The 20011-nt window shown below is 38.7% G+C and overlaps 7 protein-coding genes across 12 annotated transcripts; 2 read left to right on the top strand and 5 right to left on the bottom strand.

Annotated features, from left to right (window-relative positions):
* Window positions 1-256: 256 nt before the first annotated feature.
* LOC147946647 (wall-associated receptor kinase-like 22) lies at window positions 257-2971 on the bottom strand. The gene is made up of 4 exons (XM_010499319.3): window positions 2903-2971; window positions 1876-2730; window positions 1666-1794; window positions 257-1560 (listed from the first exon to the last, which is right to left on the bottom strand). The coding sequence occupies exons 2-4, from the start codon at window positions 2456-2458 to the stop codon at window positions 368-370; spliced, it is 1905 nt and encodes a 634-aa protein (XP_010497621.2). The 5' UTR covers window positions 2459-2730; window positions 2903-2971; the 3' UTR covers window positions 257-367.
* A 1026-nt stretch (window positions 2972-3997) lies between these two features.
* On the bottom strand, window positions 3998-6117 carry LOC104774967 (wall-associated receptor kinase-like 22). 4 transcript variants are annotated; one of them, XM_087508564.1, is made up of 5 exons: window positions 5955-6117; window positions 5147-5797; window positions 4949-5037; window positions 4738-4863; window positions 3998-4646 (listed from the first exon to the last, which is right to left on the bottom strand). In XM_087508564.1, the coding sequence occupies exons 2-5, from the start codon at window positions 5242-5244 to the stop codon at window positions 4375-4377; spliced, it is 585 nt and encodes a 194-aa protein (XP_087364690.1). In that variant the 5' UTR covers window positions 5245-5797; window positions 5955-6117; the 3' UTR covers window positions 3998-4374. The 4 variants fall into 4 exon arrangements, 3 of the variants coding, with proteins under 3 accessions (XP_087364690.1, XP_087364689.1, XP_087364688.1); XR_015595285.1 differs by lacking the exon at window positions 5955-6117 and having other exon boundaries at window positions 5147-5930; XM_087508563.1 differs by having other exon boundaries at window positions 4949-5797.
* Window positions 6118-6198: 81 nt separating this feature from the next.
* On the bottom strand, window positions 6199-7989 carry LOC104775003 (uncharacterized). The gene is made up of 5 exons (XM_010499341.3): window positions 7424-7989; window positions 7000-7217; window positions 6772-6900; window positions 6565-6696; window positions 6199-6471 (listed from the first exon to the last, which is right to left on the bottom strand). Exons 1-5 carry the CDS (start codon window positions 7767-7769, stop codon window positions 6358-6360), a joined length of 939 nt encoding a protein of 312 aa, XP_010497643.1. The 5' UTR covers window positions 7770-7989; the 3' UTR covers window positions 6199-6357.
* Window positions 7990-8129: 140 nt separating this feature from the next.
* Window positions 8130-10401, top strand: LOC104775026 (tubby-like protein 8). Its single transcript, XM_010499347.3, has 9 exons — window positions 8130-8746; window positions 8833-8947; window positions 9059-9235; window positions 9342-9397; window positions 9491-9587; window positions 9682-9771; window positions 9849-9941; window positions 10026-10093; window positions 10219-10401. The coding sequence occupies exons 1-9, from the start codon at window positions 8325-8327 to the stop codon at window positions 10292-10294; spliced, it is 1194 nt and encodes a 397-aa protein (XP_010497649.1). The 5' UTR covers window positions 8130-8324; the 3' UTR covers window positions 10295-10401.
* A 42-nt stretch (window positions 10402-10443) lies between these two features.
* Window positions 10444-13485, bottom strand: LOC104778734 (AP2-like ethylene-responsive transcription factor At1g16060). Its single transcript, XM_087508565.1, has 8 exons — window positions 13214-13485; window positions 13021-13103; window positions 12785-12793; window positions 12315-12403; window positions 12038-12111; window positions 11868-11918; window positions 11676-11752; window positions 10444-11071 (listed from the first exon to the last, which is right to left on the bottom strand). Exons 1-8 carry the CDS (start codon window positions 13390-13392, stop codon window positions 10605-10607), a joined length of 1029 nt encoding a protein of 342 aa, XP_087364691.1. The 5' UTR covers window positions 13393-13485; the 3' UTR covers window positions 10444-10604.
* Window positions 13486-15666: 2181 nt separating this feature from the next.
* On the bottom strand, window positions 15667-17598 carry LOC104774954 (uncharacterized). 3 transcript variants are annotated; one of them, XR_015595283.1, is made up of 8 exons: window positions 17249-17598; window positions 17077-17142; window positions 16890-16932; window positions 16626-16680; window positions 16388-16547; window positions 16251-16318; window positions 16067-16175; window positions 15667-15937 (listed from the first exon to the last, which is right to left on the bottom strand). XR_015595283.1 is itself a non-coding variant. In XM_010499313.3 (8 exons), exons 1-8 carry the CDS (start codon window positions 17426-17428, stop codon window positions 15824-15826), a joined length of 684 nt encoding a protein of 227 aa, XP_010497615.1. In that variant the 5' UTR covers window positions 17429-17598; the 3' UTR covers window positions 15667-15823. The 3 variants fall into 3 exon arrangements, 1 of the variants encoding a protein (XP_010497615.1); XR_015595284.1 differs by having other exon boundaries at window positions 16461-16547; window positions 17249-17572; XM_010499313.3 differs by having other exon boundaries at window positions 16388-16436.
* Window positions 17599-17859: 261 nt separating this feature from the next.
* Window positions 17860-20008, top strand: LOC104774940 (heat shock 70 kDa protein 5). Its single transcript, XM_010499308.3, has one exon. The coding sequence runs from the start codon at window positions 17860-17862 to the stop codon at window positions 19810-19812; it is 1953 nt and encodes a 650-aa protein (XP_010497610.1). The 3' UTR covers window positions 19813-20008.
* The last annotated feature ends 3 nt before the right edge of the window (window positions 20009-20011 follow it).

The raw sequence follows: 20011 nt of genomic DNA, 5'->3' as shown, positions 1-20011 counted from the left end.
CGTAAAGATGATTGGTGTGTCCTAATGAACCAGGTGCAACAACTAGAACTACAAAGTACAAATGCAATGGATGAGACTACTATTCTAGTTCTAGTCCAATCTCATAAACGTTCTAGTCAAAAGCGATTACTTTCGTTGATAAATGGTTGTGGTCCTTGCTAAAATAATAAAGTCCGGTTACGTTCGTGGATTCATTTCTCACCTAAGTATTGGATTCTAATGAAAACTAATGTCTAGTGGGATTGGAAACCAGAGATTGGAAAAAAATAAAATGTTATTGCTCAATATATCATTCTCCAAACCGGATAAATCAACATAACTAGATAAATCGAATCACACCAAAATGTTAAATGATACGGTTCGAATACTAGTGGTCTCTCAAGCTCACAAAATGTTTCGACGATGTGGTGGTGATGTTGGATGAAGAATCAGTAAGAATGTTCCAAGGATCTCCTAAGTTGATGATCTCCATGGCGTCGTCATCTTCCTCGTTATGAAGTTGGACTTGTGAATTTCGAATCCTCTCCAATTCCGTTGAGACTTCTCTCATATTGGGACGTTTCTTCCCATTCAAGTTAAGACACCTCCTCGCGAGGTTTGCCACCGCAGTGACTTGTTCCATGTTGCAGTTATCTTTGATTCGAGCATCAATAATGCTGGAAAGCTTGGAATTTTTCATTGCAAGAATGAAATAAGTTGCCAAAGTTCTGTTTTCGTCAGACCTCAGAAAAGAAATCGGTTTCTCCCCTGTGATGAGCTCCACAAGCACAACTCCGAAGCTATAAACATCGCTCTTGTCTGTAAATTGGCTTGATTGAAAATACTCCGGATCTACATAACCTACTGTACCTGCAACTACAGTTGTGAGATGGGTATGGTCTATGGTTACCGATCTTGAAGTTCCAAAGTCAGACACTTTGGCACGATATTTCTCGTCCAACATTATGTTTGTGGATTTGATGTCTCTGTGATAAATTGGAAATGATGCCGCTGAGTGGAGGTAGGAAAGGGCTCCCGCAATATCTACAGCAATACGTAGACGCATTTCCCAAGTGGCCATTGTGTAATCATCAGACTCATCATCGTGATGGAGATGCTCGAAAAGGTTTCCATTGGGAATGAACTCGTACACCAAAATAGGAACGTCTGTTTCAAGGCAGCATCCCAAAAGCTTCACGATGTTTCTATGGTTGATCTGTGAAAGAATAACAACCTCATTAATGAACTCTTCCAGCTTGTCTTCATCTACAACTTTGGATTTTTTAACAGCTACTATTCTACCATCAACGAGCATTCCCTTGTAGACGGTTCCTTGACCGCCCTGACCAAGCACACGGTTTACACTGAATTTTTCTGTGGCTTTCTCCAATTCTTTCGAGCTGAACACTCTTGTCCTCTCAACGTTTCCTTCGTTGGAAAACAATTGTTGTTGCAACAATAGCCCTCCATTACGCTTAAAGAACTTCTTCTTCCGTTTTATCTCCCTTTGCTTTCTGATAAACTTATACAACCACCATACTCCAATGGCTAAAACCAACAAGCCAAAGCCGAGACTAATACCTACATACACATCTCAAAGGAAACACATTAAAAGCCAAATCCTTTTTCTTAGGTTTTCTATAAATGACGACGTATTATTGCATAGCCTGATGATCGGTAGCTTACCAAGAATGATGGCTAGTGTTTTGTTTTTTTTGGATGTACAACTTAAGTTTCCCGGGATATTCTTACAGTCAGACCCTTCCCCACAACGGTTGTGCCCTTCAGCTTTGGCTTCTTCACACTCATCAATATCTACATAGAGGAAAAACGCATCAATGATTCATGGAGCTTGCAGAAACTAATGCAAAGTGATACAGGATAATATTAATTTACCTAAACATCCACTCGAGAGATATGGGTTGCCTCTATAACCACTGTTACACATGCAGCTTCTATAGCCTCTCTCTAAATACTTACCATATCTACAAATGCAACTTTCATAGCTACTGTAACTCCAACCGCTTTTACCCTCGATAATTGGATAGCAAACCCCAGTATCAACGGACATATTGTGTAACGTATCTATGAACCAACCTAACTCCACCGTTGCATACCCCTTGTCATAAAACAACTCTGGTTCGGTTACATTTGAAGGAGAATATGCCTCGTCTGTCAAGAAAGCAACTCTGCATCCAACTGATTTCGTTGTGTTACCATCAAGGCTCTCAATCTTGATGCCAATCTGTTGCAGACGGTCAGAGGGTATCTTTGCTTGGCAACATCTGTAGCCGTCACAGCTTGTGTTCTGTCCTCTCTGCCCAAATCCCACGTCACAGGTAGACTCGCATCCTCCAATCTGTGGCTTGACATCCGTCATCAAGGCCTTGTTGTTACAACCAACTGCTACTAGAGTATTACGGCCGGTGAGGAAGAATGGGCTTCCGGTCACGTTCAAAGGCGTGTTGAGTTCTTCCATATTGGAACAACCTAATGAAGTTACCGGATTCTTGATTCGGATTAGCCCAAAGGAATCGCCTGAGAACTCGTCCGGGAGAGAGATATTCACCAGTTCTCTGTTGATACTTTTAAGAATGGGCACAGGGTTTCCTGAGGTTCCGTTACAGGTAACTTCATACCACTCGTCTTTGTTGAGATAACAATCTTTACCAATTCCAAAGGGATAAGGAATTGCTATTCCCCCGCAATGGCTTTGACAAGAACTTAGGATTGTAAGATCTTGAGCCGTCGCTGTATTCGAACCATGGGTCAGCAGAACCAGAAGAGAGAGCAGGTTAGATATGGAAAAGCTCTTTCTGCTCATTATGCTCTGTTTTTTCTTTCTTTCTTTGCAGAATACTGAATTATTTTATAAGATGCTAATGTTAATGTAAAATCATGTGTTATGTAGCAATAAACTAACCGAAGAACCTTCTTGGCTGTTGCCTATTTGGACCTCCGTACCTGCAAATGGCTGAAACTTCAAACAAGATTGCGTGGACGGACTATCCTGCTTCATAATTTGTATAATTCCAAAAAGTTACATGTGTGGACTAACAAGATTAATTGCGTAGTCTCTGTCTTAATCTTTTTATAATTGAAAAGTCTAGTCTTCCCTAATTGATGGGACAAGAAGCACAAAAAAGTTGATTAATTGAAAATGAACAGTTTGCGCGGATAAGTAAAGTCTAGACTTTTTACAAAGGGTAGAACTGATTGTAGTTATCAGGTAACTCCATCTTAATTTCACTTCTCATGCGTTCACGCTAGTTTTCAAATCATCTACTCAAAAAGATATAAAAATACTACTTTGTTAATACAGACACTCACAGTTTATACGGACTGACACTCTACTTCATCTCTATGTTCTTTCTCCACCATGCCAACACTTGCACCTGGATGACAAGCTCCAACAAGCATAAATGCACAAATCCAAATGAGTTTCTCCAACATTTACTTCTGAAAAGCTTCCTTGTCAAGTACGGTACCTAACCTCAGAAACACCAAAAATAAAGAACACATTTTGTTTTAAAATTTGATCTGGCAGCTATTAGTATTAGCGTTATTTATAGATCAACTAACTAGCAACAGTCAAACTAAGCATAAAGCCCGTCTAGAGCGCAAAGCTCTTAACCTTTGTGGTCTTGAGTTCGAGGTCACTTTCTAATTTATGTTTTTAGTCAAAATAATCCACGTTTCCCGAAACTCCATTGGTAATTGGTTAATACGATTGGCGGGTCCTAATGAATCAGGTGCAACAATAATTAGTCATAGTCTAATCTCATAGACGTTCTAGTCAAGAGAGCGATTACTTTCGTTGATAAATGTTTGTGGTTCTTGCTAATATAGTATAGTCCTATTACGTTCTTGCATTCCCACATAAATCTTGGATTCCAACACAACTAGTGGGACGTCAACTCTAAATTTAGAAGCAAAATCACCAGTTTTCAGAGAACATTAATGGTAAGCAATGAAGTAGAGTACTAACAATACGATTGAAGACCAAAGCAATAAGACGTTGCCACAAATATTTGTTGATAAATGTTTGTGTTTCAACATAGCTGAACTCCACTATGTTATATATCACAACGTTTGCCACAAACCGAACCAAAAAACAAAAAATGTTGTTATTCAGTATAAAATTCTCCAAATCGGATAAAACAACATAACAAAAACAAATTGAATCACACCAAAAAATTGAATGTTACGGTTCGAACAGTAGTGGTCTCCGACGGTCACAACGTTCTTACGATATGAAGATGTGGTGGTGATGTTGGATGAAGAATCAGTAAGAACATTCCATGGACCTCCCATGGCGTCATCATGTTCCTCGTTATGAAGTTGGACTTGTGAATACCCGATACCGAATCCTCTCCGATTCTGTTGAGACTTCTCTCATATTTGGCCGTTTTTTCCCCACTCAAGTTCAGACACCTCGTCGCCAGGTTTGCCACCGCAGTTTTCTGTGGCTTTCTCCAATTCTTTAGAGCTGGACACTCTTGTCTTTTTAACGTTGCCTTCGTTCGACATAAAGTTTTCTTGCAACAATAGTCCCCCATTAAGCTCAAGGAACTTCTTCCGCTTCATCTCCCTTTGCTTTCTGATAAACTTATACAAGCACCATGCTCCAATGGCTATAACCAACAAGCCAATGCCTAGACTAATACCTACACATCTCAAAAGAAACACATTAAACGCCAAATCCTTTTTCTTGGGTTTTCTATAAATGATGACATATTGCATTAGCCGGTAGCTTACCAAGAATGATGGCTAGTGTTTTGCTTTTTTTGCGACAACTTAAGTTTCCCTGGATATTCTCACAGTCATACCCTTTCCCACAAGGGTTGCGCCCTTCAGCTTTGGCTTCTTCACACTCATCAATATCTACATAGACGAAAATTGCATCAATGATTCATGGAGCTTGCAGAAACTAATGCAAATTAAGTGATACAAGATAATATTATTTTACCTATACATCCACTCGAGAGATATGGGTTGCCTCTGTAACCACCGTTACACATGCAGCTTCTATAGCTTCGCTCTAAATACTTACCATATCTACAAATGCAACTTTGATAGTTACTGTAAGCCCAACCACTTGCACCCTCGATAATGGAGTAGCAACCAGTATCAACGGACATATTGCGTAACCTATATATGAACCAACCTAACTCCACCGTTGCATATCCCTTGTCGTAGAACAACTCTGGTTCGGTTATATTTGAAGGAGAATATGCCTCGTCTATCAAGAAAGCAACTCTGCATCCAGCTGATTCCGTTGTGTTACCACCAAGGCTCTCTATCTTGATGCCAATCTGTTGCAGACGGTCAGAGGGTATCTTCGCTTGGCAACATCTGTAGCCGTCGCAGCTAATGTTCTGTCCTCTCTGGCCAGACCCCACGTCACAGGTAGACTCACATCCTCCAATATGTGACTTAACATCCGTCATCAAGACCTTGTTGTTACAACCAACTGCTACTAGAGTATTACGGCCGGTGAGGAAGAATGGCCTTCCAGTCACATTCAAAGCCAAGCTGAGTTCTTCTATATTAGAACAACCTAATGAAGTTACCGGATTCTTGATTCGGATTAACCCAAAGGAATTTGACAACTCGTCCGGGAGAGAGATATCCACCAGTTCTCTGTTGATACTATTAAGAATCGGCACAGGTTTTCCTGAGGTTTGATTACAGATAACTTCATACCACTCGTTGTTGTTGAGATAGCAATCTTTACCTATGCCAAAGGGATAAGGAATTGCTATTCCCCCGCAATGGCTTTGACAAGAACTCAAGATTGTGAGATCTTGAGCCGTTGCTGTAATCAAACAGACCAGCAGAACCAGAAGAGAGAGCAGGTTAGATATGGAAAAGCTCTTTCTATTCATTATGCTCTGTTTTTTCTTTCTTTTTAGAATACTGAGTTATGTTCTAAAGCTAATCTAAAATCATGTGTTATATAGTAAGTAACTAACCGAAGAAACCTTCACGGTTGCCTATTTGGACCACCTTGCCTGTAACGGTTGAAACTTCAAACAAGATATGCGTGGACTATCCTGTTTCTTAATTTGTATAATTCCAAAAAGTCTATACAGGTCTCTGTCTTAGTTTGTTTATTCTTGAGTAGTATAGTCTTCCCTAATTGATGAGACAAGAAGCAGGAAAAAAATTGATTAATTGAAAATGAACAGTTTGCAAAGATACTTAAAGTCTGGACTCTTTACAAAGGGTGAACTGATTATCATTATCAGGCAAATCCATTTATTTTCACTTCTCATGCGTGTACACAGTTCACACTAGTTTCAAATCATCTACTTAAAAGATATAAAGATACTACTTTGTTAATACAGACACTCACAGTTTACAGGGACTGACACTCTATATCACTTTAAGCTCTTTCAGCCATTCAGTATGGAGGGGACAGGGATCCGGTTTCCCTTCTGCAACCGCCTTCTCTGAGAGCGAATAAAACCAACCATTCCTCCATTTAAACTGCAATATCAGAAAACTAGATGAAACACAAGATACTGGTGTACAAGCAGTTAACAAGAGAGATCATGATGAACATACATATTACATATGTACCTCTTTAACAGCAGTCGGGAAATGAGAAACAGCTCGCGAGTAAGCACATAGTCTCTCCACCATATTCTCTTCAAAGGTCAGTCCTTTCTCTGCAGCAGCAGCTGCTGCAAGTTCTTGGATGAGTCTCGACACCTGAACGTATAAATAATTAGAACTAAACAGCGATTTTGAATGCTAAAACGAAACTGAGGAATGGAATTTCTGTACTTCATCTCTATGTTCTTTCTCCACCATGCCAACACTTGCACCTGGATGACGAGCTCCAACAAGCATAAATGCACAAATCCAAATGAGTTTCTCCAACATTTGCTTCTGAAATGCTTCCTTGTCAAGTACCTAACCTCAGAAACACCAACAAAAAGAAGAACACATTTAGTTTACTAATACAGATTCTGCTTTATGAATATAGAACAAATGATTTGCTTCTTGTATAACCTTGCAAGAGAGGCCACCAGATTCCAATCTTGCAGCTACCTCTGAAGCCCATTTCCCATAAGCAGCAGTTAGACCTTCTGGATTAGTGTCAGTCTTCCCATCCACTGGAGGCTCGCCGAGCTTTGACACAGCAAAATAGGCCAACACTTGGTCTGTATCACCCAAACCTTTGCTCTCAAACCACGGCTCCATCATTCCATTTTGGAAAAATACCAAATCTGATTAATTTACACACAACATTTTTAGTATACCAAGTCATAAACTTATCATATTAGTTACACATCCAATCAAATTTGACAATGTGATCATTTGATCGTTCCAAATCTGATGATAATGTAGAACTGGGCTCTGCCACAATCGAACCCCTAAAACATCTAACAATTTGGTACAGCAAAAGATAATTAGTGCGTACGAAAGTTTCTACCTTTCCATCTAGACTGGGGAGTAGCTTCAAGAACAGCATCGAGATCATCATTCCTAGTACAAACCAAAATGGGTCCTTCAAAATCAACCGGAACTGCTTCTCCTCTCTTCACCAACAAATCCTCGCCATTACCCATTTCCTCCAACGCTCTTCCGACTCTTCCGCCACCCACAATCACGGCTGGAGCCAGCTTTATAGCGGTTGCAACAGAGGCAGCCATAGCCATTGGGACGGCGAATCTCGCACTCGGAACTGAGGGTTTGAGAGACTCAGAGCGTCGGAGGATAGAGAAACGAGCTGAAGCGGAGCAGGAAACAGTAAACAGAGTACTGCTGGCTTTAGCCATTGTGACAATAATGGGCTTCGACGACGATGTGGCCTCTCATGATGACGATGGTTTGAGGCTCTATCTTATCGCTTTTGGATGACTCACGAAGATAAGACGGCACGACGTTGAATATAAAAAAGCAAAACAGCAAGTTGTTGATACTGTTAACTGTTTGAAAGTTGAAACACAGTTCTCAATCCAATCATCAACCTTCACTTTCCCGACAAAGGTAAACGACAAAACTAATCAAAAATCCCACTACTACTATTTATTTAGTGACCGTTGGGTCCTTGTGAAATAGAGAAAAGGCAAAACACAAACACAGACATCTAAAAATCTTTGTGTTAAGACAAAGAAAAGAAAAGTCCATCTGTGTCTTTGGTTTTGTCATTTGTGCTCGCACAATCCCCAATGACTTATTCAAATTCAAATGAAAACATTGTGGGACTTTTATAAAACGTTACTTTCAGGTCAAACCTTACCCAACATTGTCAAACACCTATTTCTAGATTCATATCTTCAAAAAAACTATAAAGATATAAACTTACCTCCCAGGAAGGGAAAGAAGAAAACATGGCTGGTTCAGGGAAAGAGAATGATTTGTTAGGCGAAAATAAGGAAAACGTGGACACTTTCTCAGGTTCTGTCTCCGTTAAGAAAGGAGAGGATAAAGAGAATGTCTCGCCGGAGAAAAGCTCGACGTCTGTGGAAACTCGGAAACAAGATCGAGCTTTGAAGTCTCAATCGATGAAGGGCAATTCTGGGTTTCCCGCGGAAGTTACAAATTTCAAGTCTTTCTCAACGGGTGGTCGAACGGCTCTGAAGCAGACATCGCTGCAAGCGTGTATGCAGATGAACAGTGACGTCGATAAGGGTAGTGTTGGAATGAAAACTTGGACTAGTGTTGATTCTGAGCATTCTAGTTCGTTGAAAGTGTGGGAGTTTTCGGATTCTGAAGCAGCACCTGCTTCCTCTTGGTCTACTTTGCCCAATAGGTAAAAAACACCCCCAGTTACCACAATTCTTATGTTTGTTTTTGTCCTAAACATGTCTGGAGCTATATATACAATTTCTTGAACAGGGCGTTGTTGTGCAAGACACTACCTTTGGATGTGGGTAGATGTACTTGTCTGATTGTAAAAGAACAATCACCAGAAGGCTTACGCGACGGATCTGTATATTCACTTTATACACATGTAAGTATACATTATACAGACATCTGAGCTAATATGATGTTGTTTGAGAACTGAGAAGCAGTGATGTTGAACCTTTCTGATAACTTACAAGTGTTGGATGGAATATTTCAGGAAGGTCGCGGGCGAAAAGACCGGAAGCTGGCAATGGCTTACCATAGGAGGCGTAACGGGAAAACTGTATTTAGGGTGGCACAGAATGCTAAGGGATTGTTGTGCAGTTCGGATGAAAGTTATGTCGGTTCTATGACGGCTAATCTCATGGGTTCCAAGTACTACATATGGGATAAGGTCCTTGCTCATCCTATAATCACTCAACTCTGGTATATTCTCTATGATTCTGCTCAAAGGTTTGGAATCCAAGCTAAATGTTTCTGGTCTTTTGATACCATGGCAGGGAGTTCGAGTGAGTCCTGTAGGTAAATTGGTGAAGCCGCTTCTTTCGGTTGTAATGTGAGCTTTGGGAATTATGTATTGTGTCTTTTGACAATCACTCTCCCTTTATTTTTGGTCTGCTAATGCTAATGCCAATGCTTGTTTCTGCAGATTTACACCCACCATAGCTACTTGGACAGGGAGCTACAGAAGAATGAGAGCCATCTTACCAAAGCAGCAGCCAGTGCAGAAGAACAACAATAAGCCGGTAAAAATGCCTAGTCTTGAAACTTCTCTCCATCAATCTTGCATTCCCAAAACCAAGACTGTTAATACACAAACGTTTGTATCTGTTTTTATAGGTCCAACAGGTATGTAAACTACCACTTGATTGGCTTGAGAATAAGGAAAAAGTTCAGAAGCTATGCTCAAAGATACCACATTACAACAAAGTAAGTCTCACAGGCCTTCATTGGTACTATCTTCCATTTCCAGAAGCTTAAAATTGATAGTCTTTTCCTCTGTTTAGATCACCAAACAGCATGAGTTAGACTACAGAGACAGAGGAAGAACAGGACTGAGAATACAAAGCTCGGTGAAGAACTTTCAGCTCACACTCACGGTGCATTTCCATAACTTCTTTAAAGCTGTTTATTCAAAACTAATCTCACAAGAATCCTAAAACCATGAGTAATTTGGCTTCTAGGAAAATCCCAGGCAAACAATAATTCAAATGGGAAGAGTGGACAAAGCAAAATATGTAATCGATTTCAGGTACTTGCTCAGAACCCGAATGAGATAAACAAACAATACTTTTAAGCTTAAAATTAAGGCTTCAAGAGATCAAAGATATAGTGCATCATCATATAACAACAACCTTTGCTTTATCTGTTTTGCAGGTATCCATTTTCTGGCTACCAAGCACTTTGCATTTGCTTGGCTTCCATTGATTCCAAGCTTTGTTGTACTGTTTAATCATTAGACGAGTTCAATCTCTGAACATCCCTCCAATGTTATCATCATCAACTGTATTCCTATCTTTTACTACATATAATCAATATTTCAATCTGAGTTTCACAAAACTAGCTCAGTGCCTCTCAAATCAGATTCACCCACAAAGAAACTGTTAAAAAAAGATTCAAACTTTATTATATAAAATTGTCACAAGAATGAATAATCGATGTGTCAATGTTGATTTTTCACAACCGAGATTCCAAAAAAACTAAAAAAACAAAACTTATCAAATCCTTTCTTTCTTAGAATCTTATCAAAGGAACACTTTTTTTTAGCAACCATCTAACTCACTGTAGAAATCAGGCGTAAGGAACGAATCTAAACCACCGAATATCACGTCATCTTCCTCCGTCGTTAACTTGCCGGAGTTTTGACACCCAAAATACGTCTGTATATCTTTCGGGAAACTCCGACGAGGCGGAACAATCTCCGGAGGCGTCGATGGTCCTATCACCTCTTCTGCATTCAAAGGTGACGACTTTAAGATCTTTGTTTTCCGATCATCTTTTTCGCCCGACGAAGATTGGCTCTGTGCTAACTCCGACTCGTGGTTTGGGTTTATAAACGGGCTCAGATCAGACGGCGGGATCTCCTCCAGGGGATGATTCGCGGCGTCAGTAAGGTTCTCTGGCGCCGGGAGTTTCAGATAACGGCTGATATCGAAGTTAGTAACGGCGTTAAGTCCACGGTACTCGATTGCTGCTATATCATACGCTATGGCCGCTTCTTCTTGTGTAGCTACGCCAATACATCAAGGGGTGCAAATTGTCACAAACAAAAACATTGAGTAGTTAAAGATAATTTTATGGATTTATTAATAATTACGTTTTACCCCCAAACTATTATGTAATTACATATTCAATTATCACATTATACAGTATAATTTTTATTTATTTTAAATGTACTTTTTCCCCCGTTGATATAGGACAATATGGAAACACATAATAAATAGAATTAAATTGGCCAGTAAAATTGGATGAGCAACTTATAATTTAAACCAATAAATATTTTATGTAAATAAATATAAGAAAAAATATAAAACTAAATAATAAATAAATTGAAGGCTTGACTAAGTGGTTGGGTTTGGTGATCTATTTCCCAACCAACACAAGATCTGATTACGTGCATATCAACTCCTATTAAAGACTTCTAAGTGAAAAAGTTTTGTTATTATTATGAAGACAGAATCCCACATAGCATTTCTAGAGTTCTTTATTTATTTTTCTTTTGTTATATATACAACTACTACCATCGAATTTAGTAGTGTTTGTAAATGATGATATTTGTCTTGAATTCTTTTACTAATTTAGCTATGTGTTTGTGTTTAAAGGAAATAGGTTACCGTAGGTTCCAAGATATAGATATTTGTTGCCAAACACTCTTCCAATTCGAGCTTCCCATCTCCCATTATGGTGATGCCTGCAAATCCATAATAGCCAATTAACATTGTGAATTAGTATATTGAGAATATTGTTAATTCTCTCTAATAATCCTTATTTAATATATATGTTTATTTTGGAGCATTCTAGCTTACTTTGCAACGCCTCTATATTTTGACACACCACGTGAAAACCCACTACTTTTCCTGTAAAAAAATTAATCCAACAATAATTTATTAATCAACTCTTAGTTGTTAACCAAAAAAATAAAGACAATTAGTTGATCACCAATCATTCAAAAACAAGAACTGATTTAATTATTTACCTTCTCAAAGATCCAATGTACTCTTCCTTTGACTGGCTTTCCATTTCTTTGATGTCTTCTTCATAATTACACAACTATAAATCACACACACACACACACACAAAAAAAAGAGGATTAAACAAAAGTTTAACTAGATGTAAACACTCTTCTTATTTCTTTGCTTTAGGTAAGAAAGATTGTGAAGCAAACAAAAGATCATATGAAAAGTAAGTAGCTATATTACAATCTAATTTAATCTATAAGTGTATGTATTAATTTGGGATCCGAGAAAATTTACAGGGAAGTTCAAGACGGTGTCTCGTCCCCAATATTTCAATGCTGCTAAGTCGTAGGCACGTGCTGCTGCATCTTCTTCGTCATATGCACCTGTGCAAACCATATTAATAAAAACTTTAGGTTACAAAATTTTCTTTCTTTTCATTTACGTGTTAACAATATTATATTTACGTACATATTTTTTTACATATACTGTATACGTCAGTTTTTTTTATAATGTAAGCACTTTACAAAAAAGCCAAATCGAATAGTACTTTTTTTAGTAATCAGATCATTTGTTTGTTTTTTCACGCATATACCTTTTTTTGTTTGAACCACCAAGTTGGCTTTAAAAAGAACTGATAAAATAAGGTTCTTAATAATTTAATTTATAATAAGAGTGGTAATTAGCCTCACTCACTAATAAAGTGTCTACCAATTTGAGAGTGCAATTAGAAAACGCCATATGAAAAATGACCAAAACAAACTCACCTAAATATACTGCACGTGATGGAGTCAGCCAATATTCCGGTCAGCATCGTCAGAGAAAAAAAAAACATATTAACAACAAAAAAAGATATGCAAATTAAATTTTCAAATCAAGAACAGTGACGACGAACTCATTCCCCGGAGTAATCGGAGTCAAATTAAAAGATCGTAACGAATAAATCTATCTTTAATAATAACTCATAAATATGTATGTATATTATGATGTACAGACGACTGACCTTGTCTTCCTTTTTTGGTCTGAGTCTCGTTCCAACTATTCTTATCCCACAAATGTGCTTCGTACCTTCCAGTCCATCGATGCCTATATATACTCGGGAAAATATTTATGGTTAAAGCCTTAAATGAAAGGCAAAAAAAACTGTGACGACGTTTTGAGCGTGTTTTAATTTGTTCTCATGAAAAAAAACAAACCTGGTGACGCCTCTATGGACGGAGCTGCGTTGCGGAGGAGCTTCTCGTGGTTGCGATCGGCGTTTGCGTTTAGCTTTAATGACTACTGGCCCTGCTGACTCATCGCTCTCAACTGAAGTCTTCTTGCTCCTCCGTGTGATCTCTTCCATTACCGGAGAAACTTCGACGGCGATGTACATAAAAAAAGAAGAGAAAACAAGAAAGATGAGAGAAACTGATGATGATGAATCGGTGTGTTTTTTTTTGGTTAATAAGGAGACTGACTAATGACTATAAAGAGAAATGGTTGAGTGTTTATATTAAAATATTTTCGTTTTTTTTTTTAAAAAATTTTTAAGCTTTAAAAGATTTCCGTAGTTGCGGCCCTCTTTGTACTTTGTGTAATTAGATTTCTCATTAATTAAAATTCCTAATCGCAATCAAACCATTTGAACCTGAATTAAAGTGATTAGCAAATTTTCATCTTTTTTAATATAAGTTTGAATCAATGTTTGAATTAAGAACAAATGAGGAATTGACATGTGGAGGTTTGGATCCGCTTAGCCAAAAATATTGGAGAAAGTGGGCAAGCAAATTCAGAGCTCCATAATTTCTCTACTTCTTGGTTGATCTACTTTTTGGTCGGGCCGTGAAAGATAAATAATACAATATACTACTATAACAACCTTATATTATTTTACACTTTTTGTTCCATAAAATTTGATCTGTCCTTCGAAATATATGAATTAGATTGTAAAATATGCAAAATATTACACTGTTATGCATATGCAAAATATGCAAAGACGTGCGTTTTCCTTGCAAGAAATTAGGCAATAAATTAAACCTCCAAACATTTTAACTCTCATATATTTTAATAAAATTTAGTATATGTATATGTTTTTCAACAACATATACAATATTAGTATCTAGAGTATATGTATATGTTAAATTTCCCTCTGGACTGACTTGGTTTCTAGAGTTAAATTATTAGTATCTTTGCACTTTGGTTGGTTTTGTTTTAAAATCTGGTGTTTAGTTTGTAAAATTTCCTTGTTTGCACTTAAGTTTCACTTAAGTTCCTGGGGTTTTTTCTTTGTACCTGCTGGCTCAGTCTCCGAAAAGATTTTATTCTTTTTGGCAATGTATAACTCAAACCCATTCCATCGATGAAAATCCTTTTAGTGAAAAAAAAAAAGTATATGCTTTTCAACAACATAGAATATGAATAGTTGAACACCATTACGAAACTATTAACATTTTTATGATAAATCATGATGTGAAATTTATAGCGTAGAATATGATCTTTTTTTGTTACGTGTATAATAAAGGTGATTTTTACGAGTGCGTCTCTTTTTTTTTGGTAGGCGTCTCTTATATAATAAGACAGTGTTTCTTATAATTTATTTTTATTGATAAACAAGTTGTTATTTAATGTGTATGTTTATATACCTGCCCCTTAATTAGATGGGAGCAAATGTCAACAATCATGGTAAAAATTGTCTACAAGGGTCCAATCTAAAACGGGCCACATGATATTTTGCGTGTTAAGAAATATAATGAATTAGCAACTTAAGAGATACGCTTGACAAAGATATGTTTACAACCTGATGAGATTCTGAATTAATACACCATACTAGTTGAAGTAGTATATATGTATACAAATTATGTTTTACGAATAGATAAGTGTAGTTTTCGTATCAAAATTACGATCAAATCATAAGTAGAACCTTATTTTGGAATTTTTCCACATATTTAAGATCGTCCCCTACTCGACCTACTATCAAATCTACATTGATCTTACATATTCAACCAATGAACTTCAAAACATGACACTTTTTTACATTTATGTGATGCATTTCGTTTCTATCAAATAAACACATGTAATCAAACGATAGTACCATGCAACTCATAGTAGATAGTCGAACTTTTTAGAGCTATTGAATTTTTACAAACTTGAAACCAAATTTGTGTGACGCGTGTGATATATGACTAAATGCAAGCAATGGTCACCTTTTCGGGTAAGCCATCTTTTTACGGCGTTGGTCCATGTTTCAGAGTTTGCACTTGGCAGCATTTAACCATTTTATGTGAAAAGGCCGTGACATAACTGAGACCCTGTCAGCCAATAACCACACGCCACGTCATCCGACAGAGTCTGTTCATGGTAGATGTCAAGTACAGTCAACACTGTGCTTGGCATCGTGTACTATATAGTATTGCATAGAATATACAAATTTGTTTTTCGCAACTTGAAAATGTAGGTTTCAACAAGCACAAAATAGGAGAACTTTCTCAGTCCTTTTTTTATTTTTGTTAGATTTCTAAATTTTAACGGTTGTCGGCAACTACAAAACGAATATGAGGGCAAAAAGAAACGAATATGTGGATACATAGGCTTCTCATTTGCATTTTACCAAAGTATGTTTGAATGAAAAGAGTGTCTCTCAAGTCTGTGATCGTTGGTTGACGTTAGCTGTTTGCAAATTATGAACACTTGATTCTATGTGGAAAATAAGAAATTGTGTTCAAGCTAACAAAAAAACCTTGCCCTATTGTTATCTCTCAATCTAGCAATCAAGTCAAAAAAACAAAAAGAAACTCATTCTGCTGATCCAGAGCGATTGACCAATTCTAGGCTAGCTTCAAATTCTTGTGTTTCCTGAGAAAAATCATCAAGCTCAAGGAGACAATTTGTCCAACAACGTAGCCTCCTATAGCTCCATAACACACACAAATCGGCCACTCCTGTTAAGAACAATGATACAATGATTATTAGTTTTATGTATATAATCACCACCACTTCATTCTTGCAATAGCCGTGATCATGACTAAGAACCAAGGTCTTGACTGTATATTGAGGTAAACAGATATTACCTGCCATGGCCTTTCCCAGTCAAGTGGCATAGGCCAAGCTCCAAACCATCCTCCAATAATTGCTCCATATGCTGGAGTCAAGATCATATATTCTATATTCCCGGTTGGTCTAAAAGAAAACAGAAAGATGGATTAAGAATAGATATTGTGTGAATTACCATACAAGGTAATATCAACAACTTACTTTAGTGAGGCGAAGACACGATGCCAATTTGTCCATGATGCACCAAAAACAGCAGTCGCTGGTACAACCTGTGAAAATCAAAGACCATCAAAAGGACTGTTCCAAAGCAGGTATAGAAACTAAAGCAGGCAACTAACCGTGAAAACAGAGATTAGAAAGGACCAGTGAATTGTTTTTGGTAGAGATCTGCATAAGATGAAAGGTAATTACTCATGCCAGCAGTTGAAACTCAGGTGACCGTTAAGTCGAAGTGTGATCACAATCACCACCAAGGAGTCTCATTTGTAATCTGGACAGCTGAATTTACAAACAACATTTCCAAAAAAAAGAAAGAAATCAAAAGATTAAGAGAAACAAGATATTGATGAAACATACTGCAGCCCAATAGGTGCACCCAAAGAAACTGCTCCCAAAGCATTTATGATAGCCCCTATCAAACAACGAAACACACAAGTTTAAAGAAGTCACAATCAAATGGATATTGAGAATTAGCAAGACGAAAGCATAATAAGAAGCTAATACTCATTCACATCTTCAGGTCAAGATTAACACTTTTGAATTTTCAAGTGAAACTCATTCAGCAAATAAAGAAAGTAGCGAGCTATCATATAATAAGCTGAAAAAACCAAAATTACTAACCGGAAATTAGTCCAACTATGCTTCGCCCAACAGCTCTAAAGTACTGGAAAGCAATATGAGGAAATCATTCAGAGAGTCAAACACACAGGAATCCAAATCTACTCTTTTTGAAATCAAAAACGAAGCAAGGAAGAAGCAACCGAGCTAAATGAGAAAGTCAGCTTCTTTAAATCACAGCTACACTCACCGAGCATTTCTTTGGGTTACTTCTGAACAAGCTGAAGATGATTACCACGATCGGGAACTCAATCATCTGAAAAATTAACATCAAAAACAAGGCTAAATTAGCTTAAACACACACACACACACATACACTAAAACATTCAATAGCCAGGTTGTGTAAAAGATAGTCTTAGTACCCATAGGAGACGCAGAGTGAGAGATGGATCAGATATGAGATCGACGGAGTACTTGTCACGGACCACCCAGAATCCGACGGCTAAAAATAACCCAGTAATCAAATAAACAAAAACAGCCCCCAAAGCTGATATCGACTCGCCAATGGAGGTCTCTGGCTTCTTCTTCTTCCCTTCTTTCATAGCTTCCCCTTCTTCTGTCTTGTCCTCGACGAAATCAGAACGAACAAGTGAAGAAGAAGACGAGGCTAAATTACTGAAATACCCTCAGGGCCTTTTATTATATATGGGCCTAAAGTTTATACTTTATGGGCTTTTATTAGACCCACTAAATTTTAAAGCGGTGGCCGGAGATAAAATAAATATGTGCCGGCGAAATCCAGAAGTATCTGGTAGTTAAGCGCGAGTTCTCCATGTTTCCACAGACCCTGAGAGCTTATCTCTCGAAATGTCTCGTTTCTCTTTTCGGATTCGTATATATATCTGCTTCCATCGATTCAGATTACCTCATCAAGCAAATAAACAAACAACGACAAAACAAAGAAATCGAAATCCCTAGTTTTCTACTAATTCAGCGAAATCTCCAATTTTACTGAAGCTTATATTTAGTAACAATGGCGACTAAATCAGAAAAGGCTATTGGCATCGATCTCGGCACTACATACAGCTGTGTCGGAGTTTGGATGAACGACCGTGTGGAGATCATACCTAACGATCAGGGAAACCGTACTACGCCGTCGTACGTCGCCTTCACTGACACCGAGCGGATGATCGGAGACGCGGCGAAGAATCAAGTGGCGTTGAACCCTCAGAACACTGTCTTCGATGCGAAACGTCTCATCGGGAGGAGATTCTCTGACCCTTCTGTTCAGAGTGATATGGTACACTGGCCCTTCAAGGTTGTTTCCGGTCCTGGAGATAAACCGATGATTGTTGTCTCGTACAAGAACGAAGAGAAGCAGTTCTCTCCTGAGGAGATATCTTCTATGGTGTTGGTGAAGATGAGGGAAGTCGCTGAGTCTTTCCTTGGTCACTCTGTCAAAAACGCCGTTGTGACTGTTCCGGCGTACTTTAATGATTCGCAGAGACAGGCTACGAAGGACGCCGGAGCTATTTCTGGGCTCAATGTTCTGCGGATTATTAACGAGCCGACTGCTGCAGCTATAGCTTACGGTCTGGACAAGAAGGGTACGAAGACTGGTGAGAGGAATGTTTTGATTTTCGATCTTGGTGGTGGAACGTTTGATGTTTCGCTGTTGACGATTGAAGAAGGTGTCTTTGAAGTGAAAGCTACTGCTGGAGATACTCATCTTGGAGGTGAAGACTTTGACAACAGACTTGTGAACCATTTCGTTGCGGAGTTCAGGAGGAAACACAAGAAGGATATTGGTGGGAATGCGAGGGCTCTCAGGAGGTTGAGGACGGCTTGTGAGAGAGCAAAGAGAACGCTTTCTTCCACAGCTCAGACGACTATTGAGATTGATTCCTTGCACGAGGGTATTGACTTCTACGCGACCATCTCACGTGCCAGGTTTGAGGAGATGAACATGGATTTGTTCAGGAAATGTATGGATCCTGTTGAGAAAGTTCTTAAAGACGCCAAGCTTGACAAGGCACGTGTCCACGAGGTGGTTCTGGTCGGAGGTTCTACGAGGATTCCGAAAATTCAACAGCTTTTGCAAGATTTCTTTAATGGGAAGGAGCTATGCAAGAGCATTAACCCTGATGAAGCCGTTGCGTATGGAGCTGCCGTTCAGGCTGCGATTCTGACTGGTGAAGGGAGTGACAAGGTTCAAGATCTTTTGCTTCTTGATGTTGCTCCGCTAAGCCTTGGACTTGAGACAGCAGGTGGTGTGATGACTGTGCTAATTCCGAGGAACACGACGGTTCCTTGTAAGAGGGAGCAGGTGTTCTCCACTTATGCGGACAATCAGCCTGGCGTTCTGATCCAAGTCTATGAAGGAGAACGTGCGAGGACCAAAGACAACAACCTGCTTGGAACGTTTGAGCTCAAGGGCATTCCTCCCGCCCCACGTGGAGTTCCTCAAATCAATGTTTGCTTTGACATTGATGCGAATGGGATCTTAAATGTCTCGGCGGAGGACAAGACCGCTGGTGTAAAGAACCAGATCACGATCACAAACGATAAAGGAAGGTTGAGTAAAGAAGAGATTGAGAAGATGGTGCAAGACGCTGAGAAGTATAAGGCTGAGGATGAGCAAGTGAAGAAAAAAGTCGAGGCCAAGAACTCGCTGGAGAACTATGCTTACAACATGAGAAACACTATTAAGGATGAGAAACTCGCCCAGAAGCTAGATCAAGAGGATAAGCAGAAGATCGAGAAGGCAATCGATGAGACAATCGAATGGATTGAAGGTAACCAGCTGGCGGAAGTTGATGAGTTCGAATATAAGTTGAAAGAGTTGGAGGGTATTTGCAACCCAATCATCTCAAAGATGTATCAGGGTGGTGCTGGTGCTGGAGGTCCAACAGGGGGTATGCCAACAAATGATGGCTCCGGTGGTTCCAGCGGTGCTGGAGGTCCAAAGATCGAAGAGGTGGATTAGAGCGTGTGCAATGTTCACAGATTGCAGAGTGCAAGGAAAGACAGAGTGGTTATGCGCCTCTTTGTATTGTGTGAGAGTTTTAAGAGTGTTCATAGGTGTCCTGCTAGGGTGAGCAATGAAAGTAATATATTTGTGTGCTTTACACGTTTCAGTATGTTGAGTAATAAAAGAAAGTTGTCTTCTATTTCTCAAGAAAGTT

This window comes from Camelina sativa, chromosome 3, assembly GCF_030686135.1.
Source record: "Camelina sativa cultivar CO46 ecotype springtype chromosome 3, ASM3068613v1".
Taxonomy (NCBI): Eukaryota; Viridiplantae; Streptophyta; class Magnoliopsida; order Brassicales; family Brassicaceae; genus Camelina; species Camelina sativa.
This window is presented reverse-complemented; position numbering and strand designations above follow the sequence as displayed.

Coding starts and splice junctions, on each gene's coding strand:
- LOC147946647 (XM_010499319.3), bottom strand. CDS start 2,458: ATGGAAGAACTCAACACGCCTTTGAACGTGACCGGAAGCCCATTCTTC. Junction 1,795..1,875: donor TCTCTCGAGTGGATGTTTAG/GTAAATTAATAT, acceptor TCCTCTATGTAG/ATATTGATGAGTGTGAAGAA. Junction 1,561..1,665: donor AACACTAGCCATCATTCTTG/GTAAGCTACCGA, acceptor ATGTGTATGTAG/GTATTAGTCTCGGCTTTGGC.
- LOC104774967 (XM_087508562.1), bottom strand. CDS start 5,867: ATGAATAGAAAGAGCTTTTCCATATCTAACCTGCTCTCTCTTCTGGTT. Junction 4,864..4,948: donor TCTCTCGAGTGGATGTATAG/GTAAAATAATAT, acceptor TCGTCTATGTAG/ATATTGATGAGTGTGAAGAA. Junction 4,647..4,737: donor AACACTAGCCATCATTCTTG/GTAAGCTACCGG, acceptor TGAGATGTGTAG/GTATTAGTCTAGGCATTGGC.
- LOC104775003 (XM_010499341.3), bottom strand. CDS start 7,769: ATGGCTAAAGCCAGCAGTACTCTGTTTACTGTTTCCTGCTCCGCTTCA. Junction 6,901..6,999: donor CTGGTGGCCTCTCTTGCAAG/GTTATACAAGAA, acceptor TTCTGAGGTTAG/GTACTTGACAAGGAAGCATT. Junction 6,697..6,771: donor AGAAAGAACATAGAGATGAA/GTACAGAAATTC, acceptor TTATACGTTCAG/GTGTCGAGACTCATCCAAGA.
- LOC104775026 (XM_010499347.3), top strand. CDS start 8,325: ATGGCTGGTTCAGGGAAAGAGAATGATTTGTTAGGCGAAAATAAGGAA. Junction 8,747..8,832: donor TGGTCTACTTTGCCCAATAG/GTAAAAAACACC, acceptor TTTCTTGAACAG/GGCGTTGTTGTGCAAGACAC. Junction 9,588..9,681: donor AGAAGAACAACAATAAGCCG/GTAAAAATGCCT, acceptor CTGTTTTTATAG/GTCCAACAGGTATGTAAACT.
- LOC104778734 (XM_087508565.1), bottom strand. CDS start 13,392: ATGTACATCGCCGTCGAAGTTTCTCCGGTAATGGAAGAGATCACACGG. Junction 13,104..13,213: donor GTCCATAGAGGCGTCACCAG/GTTTGTTTTTTT, acceptor GAGTATATATAG/GCATCGATGGACTGGAAGGT. Junction 12,112..12,314: donor ACACCGTCTTGAACTTCCCT/GTAAATTTTCTC, acceptor TGTGATTTATAG/TTGTGTAATTATGAAGAAGA.
- LOC104774954 (XM_010499313.3), bottom strand. CDS start 17,428: ATGAAAGAAGGGAAGAAGAAGAAGCCAGAGACCTCCATTGGCGAGTCG. Junction 16,319..16,387: donor TTCTAATCTCTGTTTTCACG/GTTAGTTGCCTG, acceptor TGATTTTCACAG/GTTGTACCAGCGACTGCTGT. Junction 15,938..16,066: donor ACTGGGAAAGGCCATGGCAG/GTAATATCTGTT, acceptor TGTTCTTAACAG/GAGTGGCCGATTTGTGTGTG.
- LOC104774940 (XM_010499308.3), top strand. CDS start 17,860: ATGGCGACTAAATCAGAAAAGGCTATTGGCATCGATCTCGGCACTACA.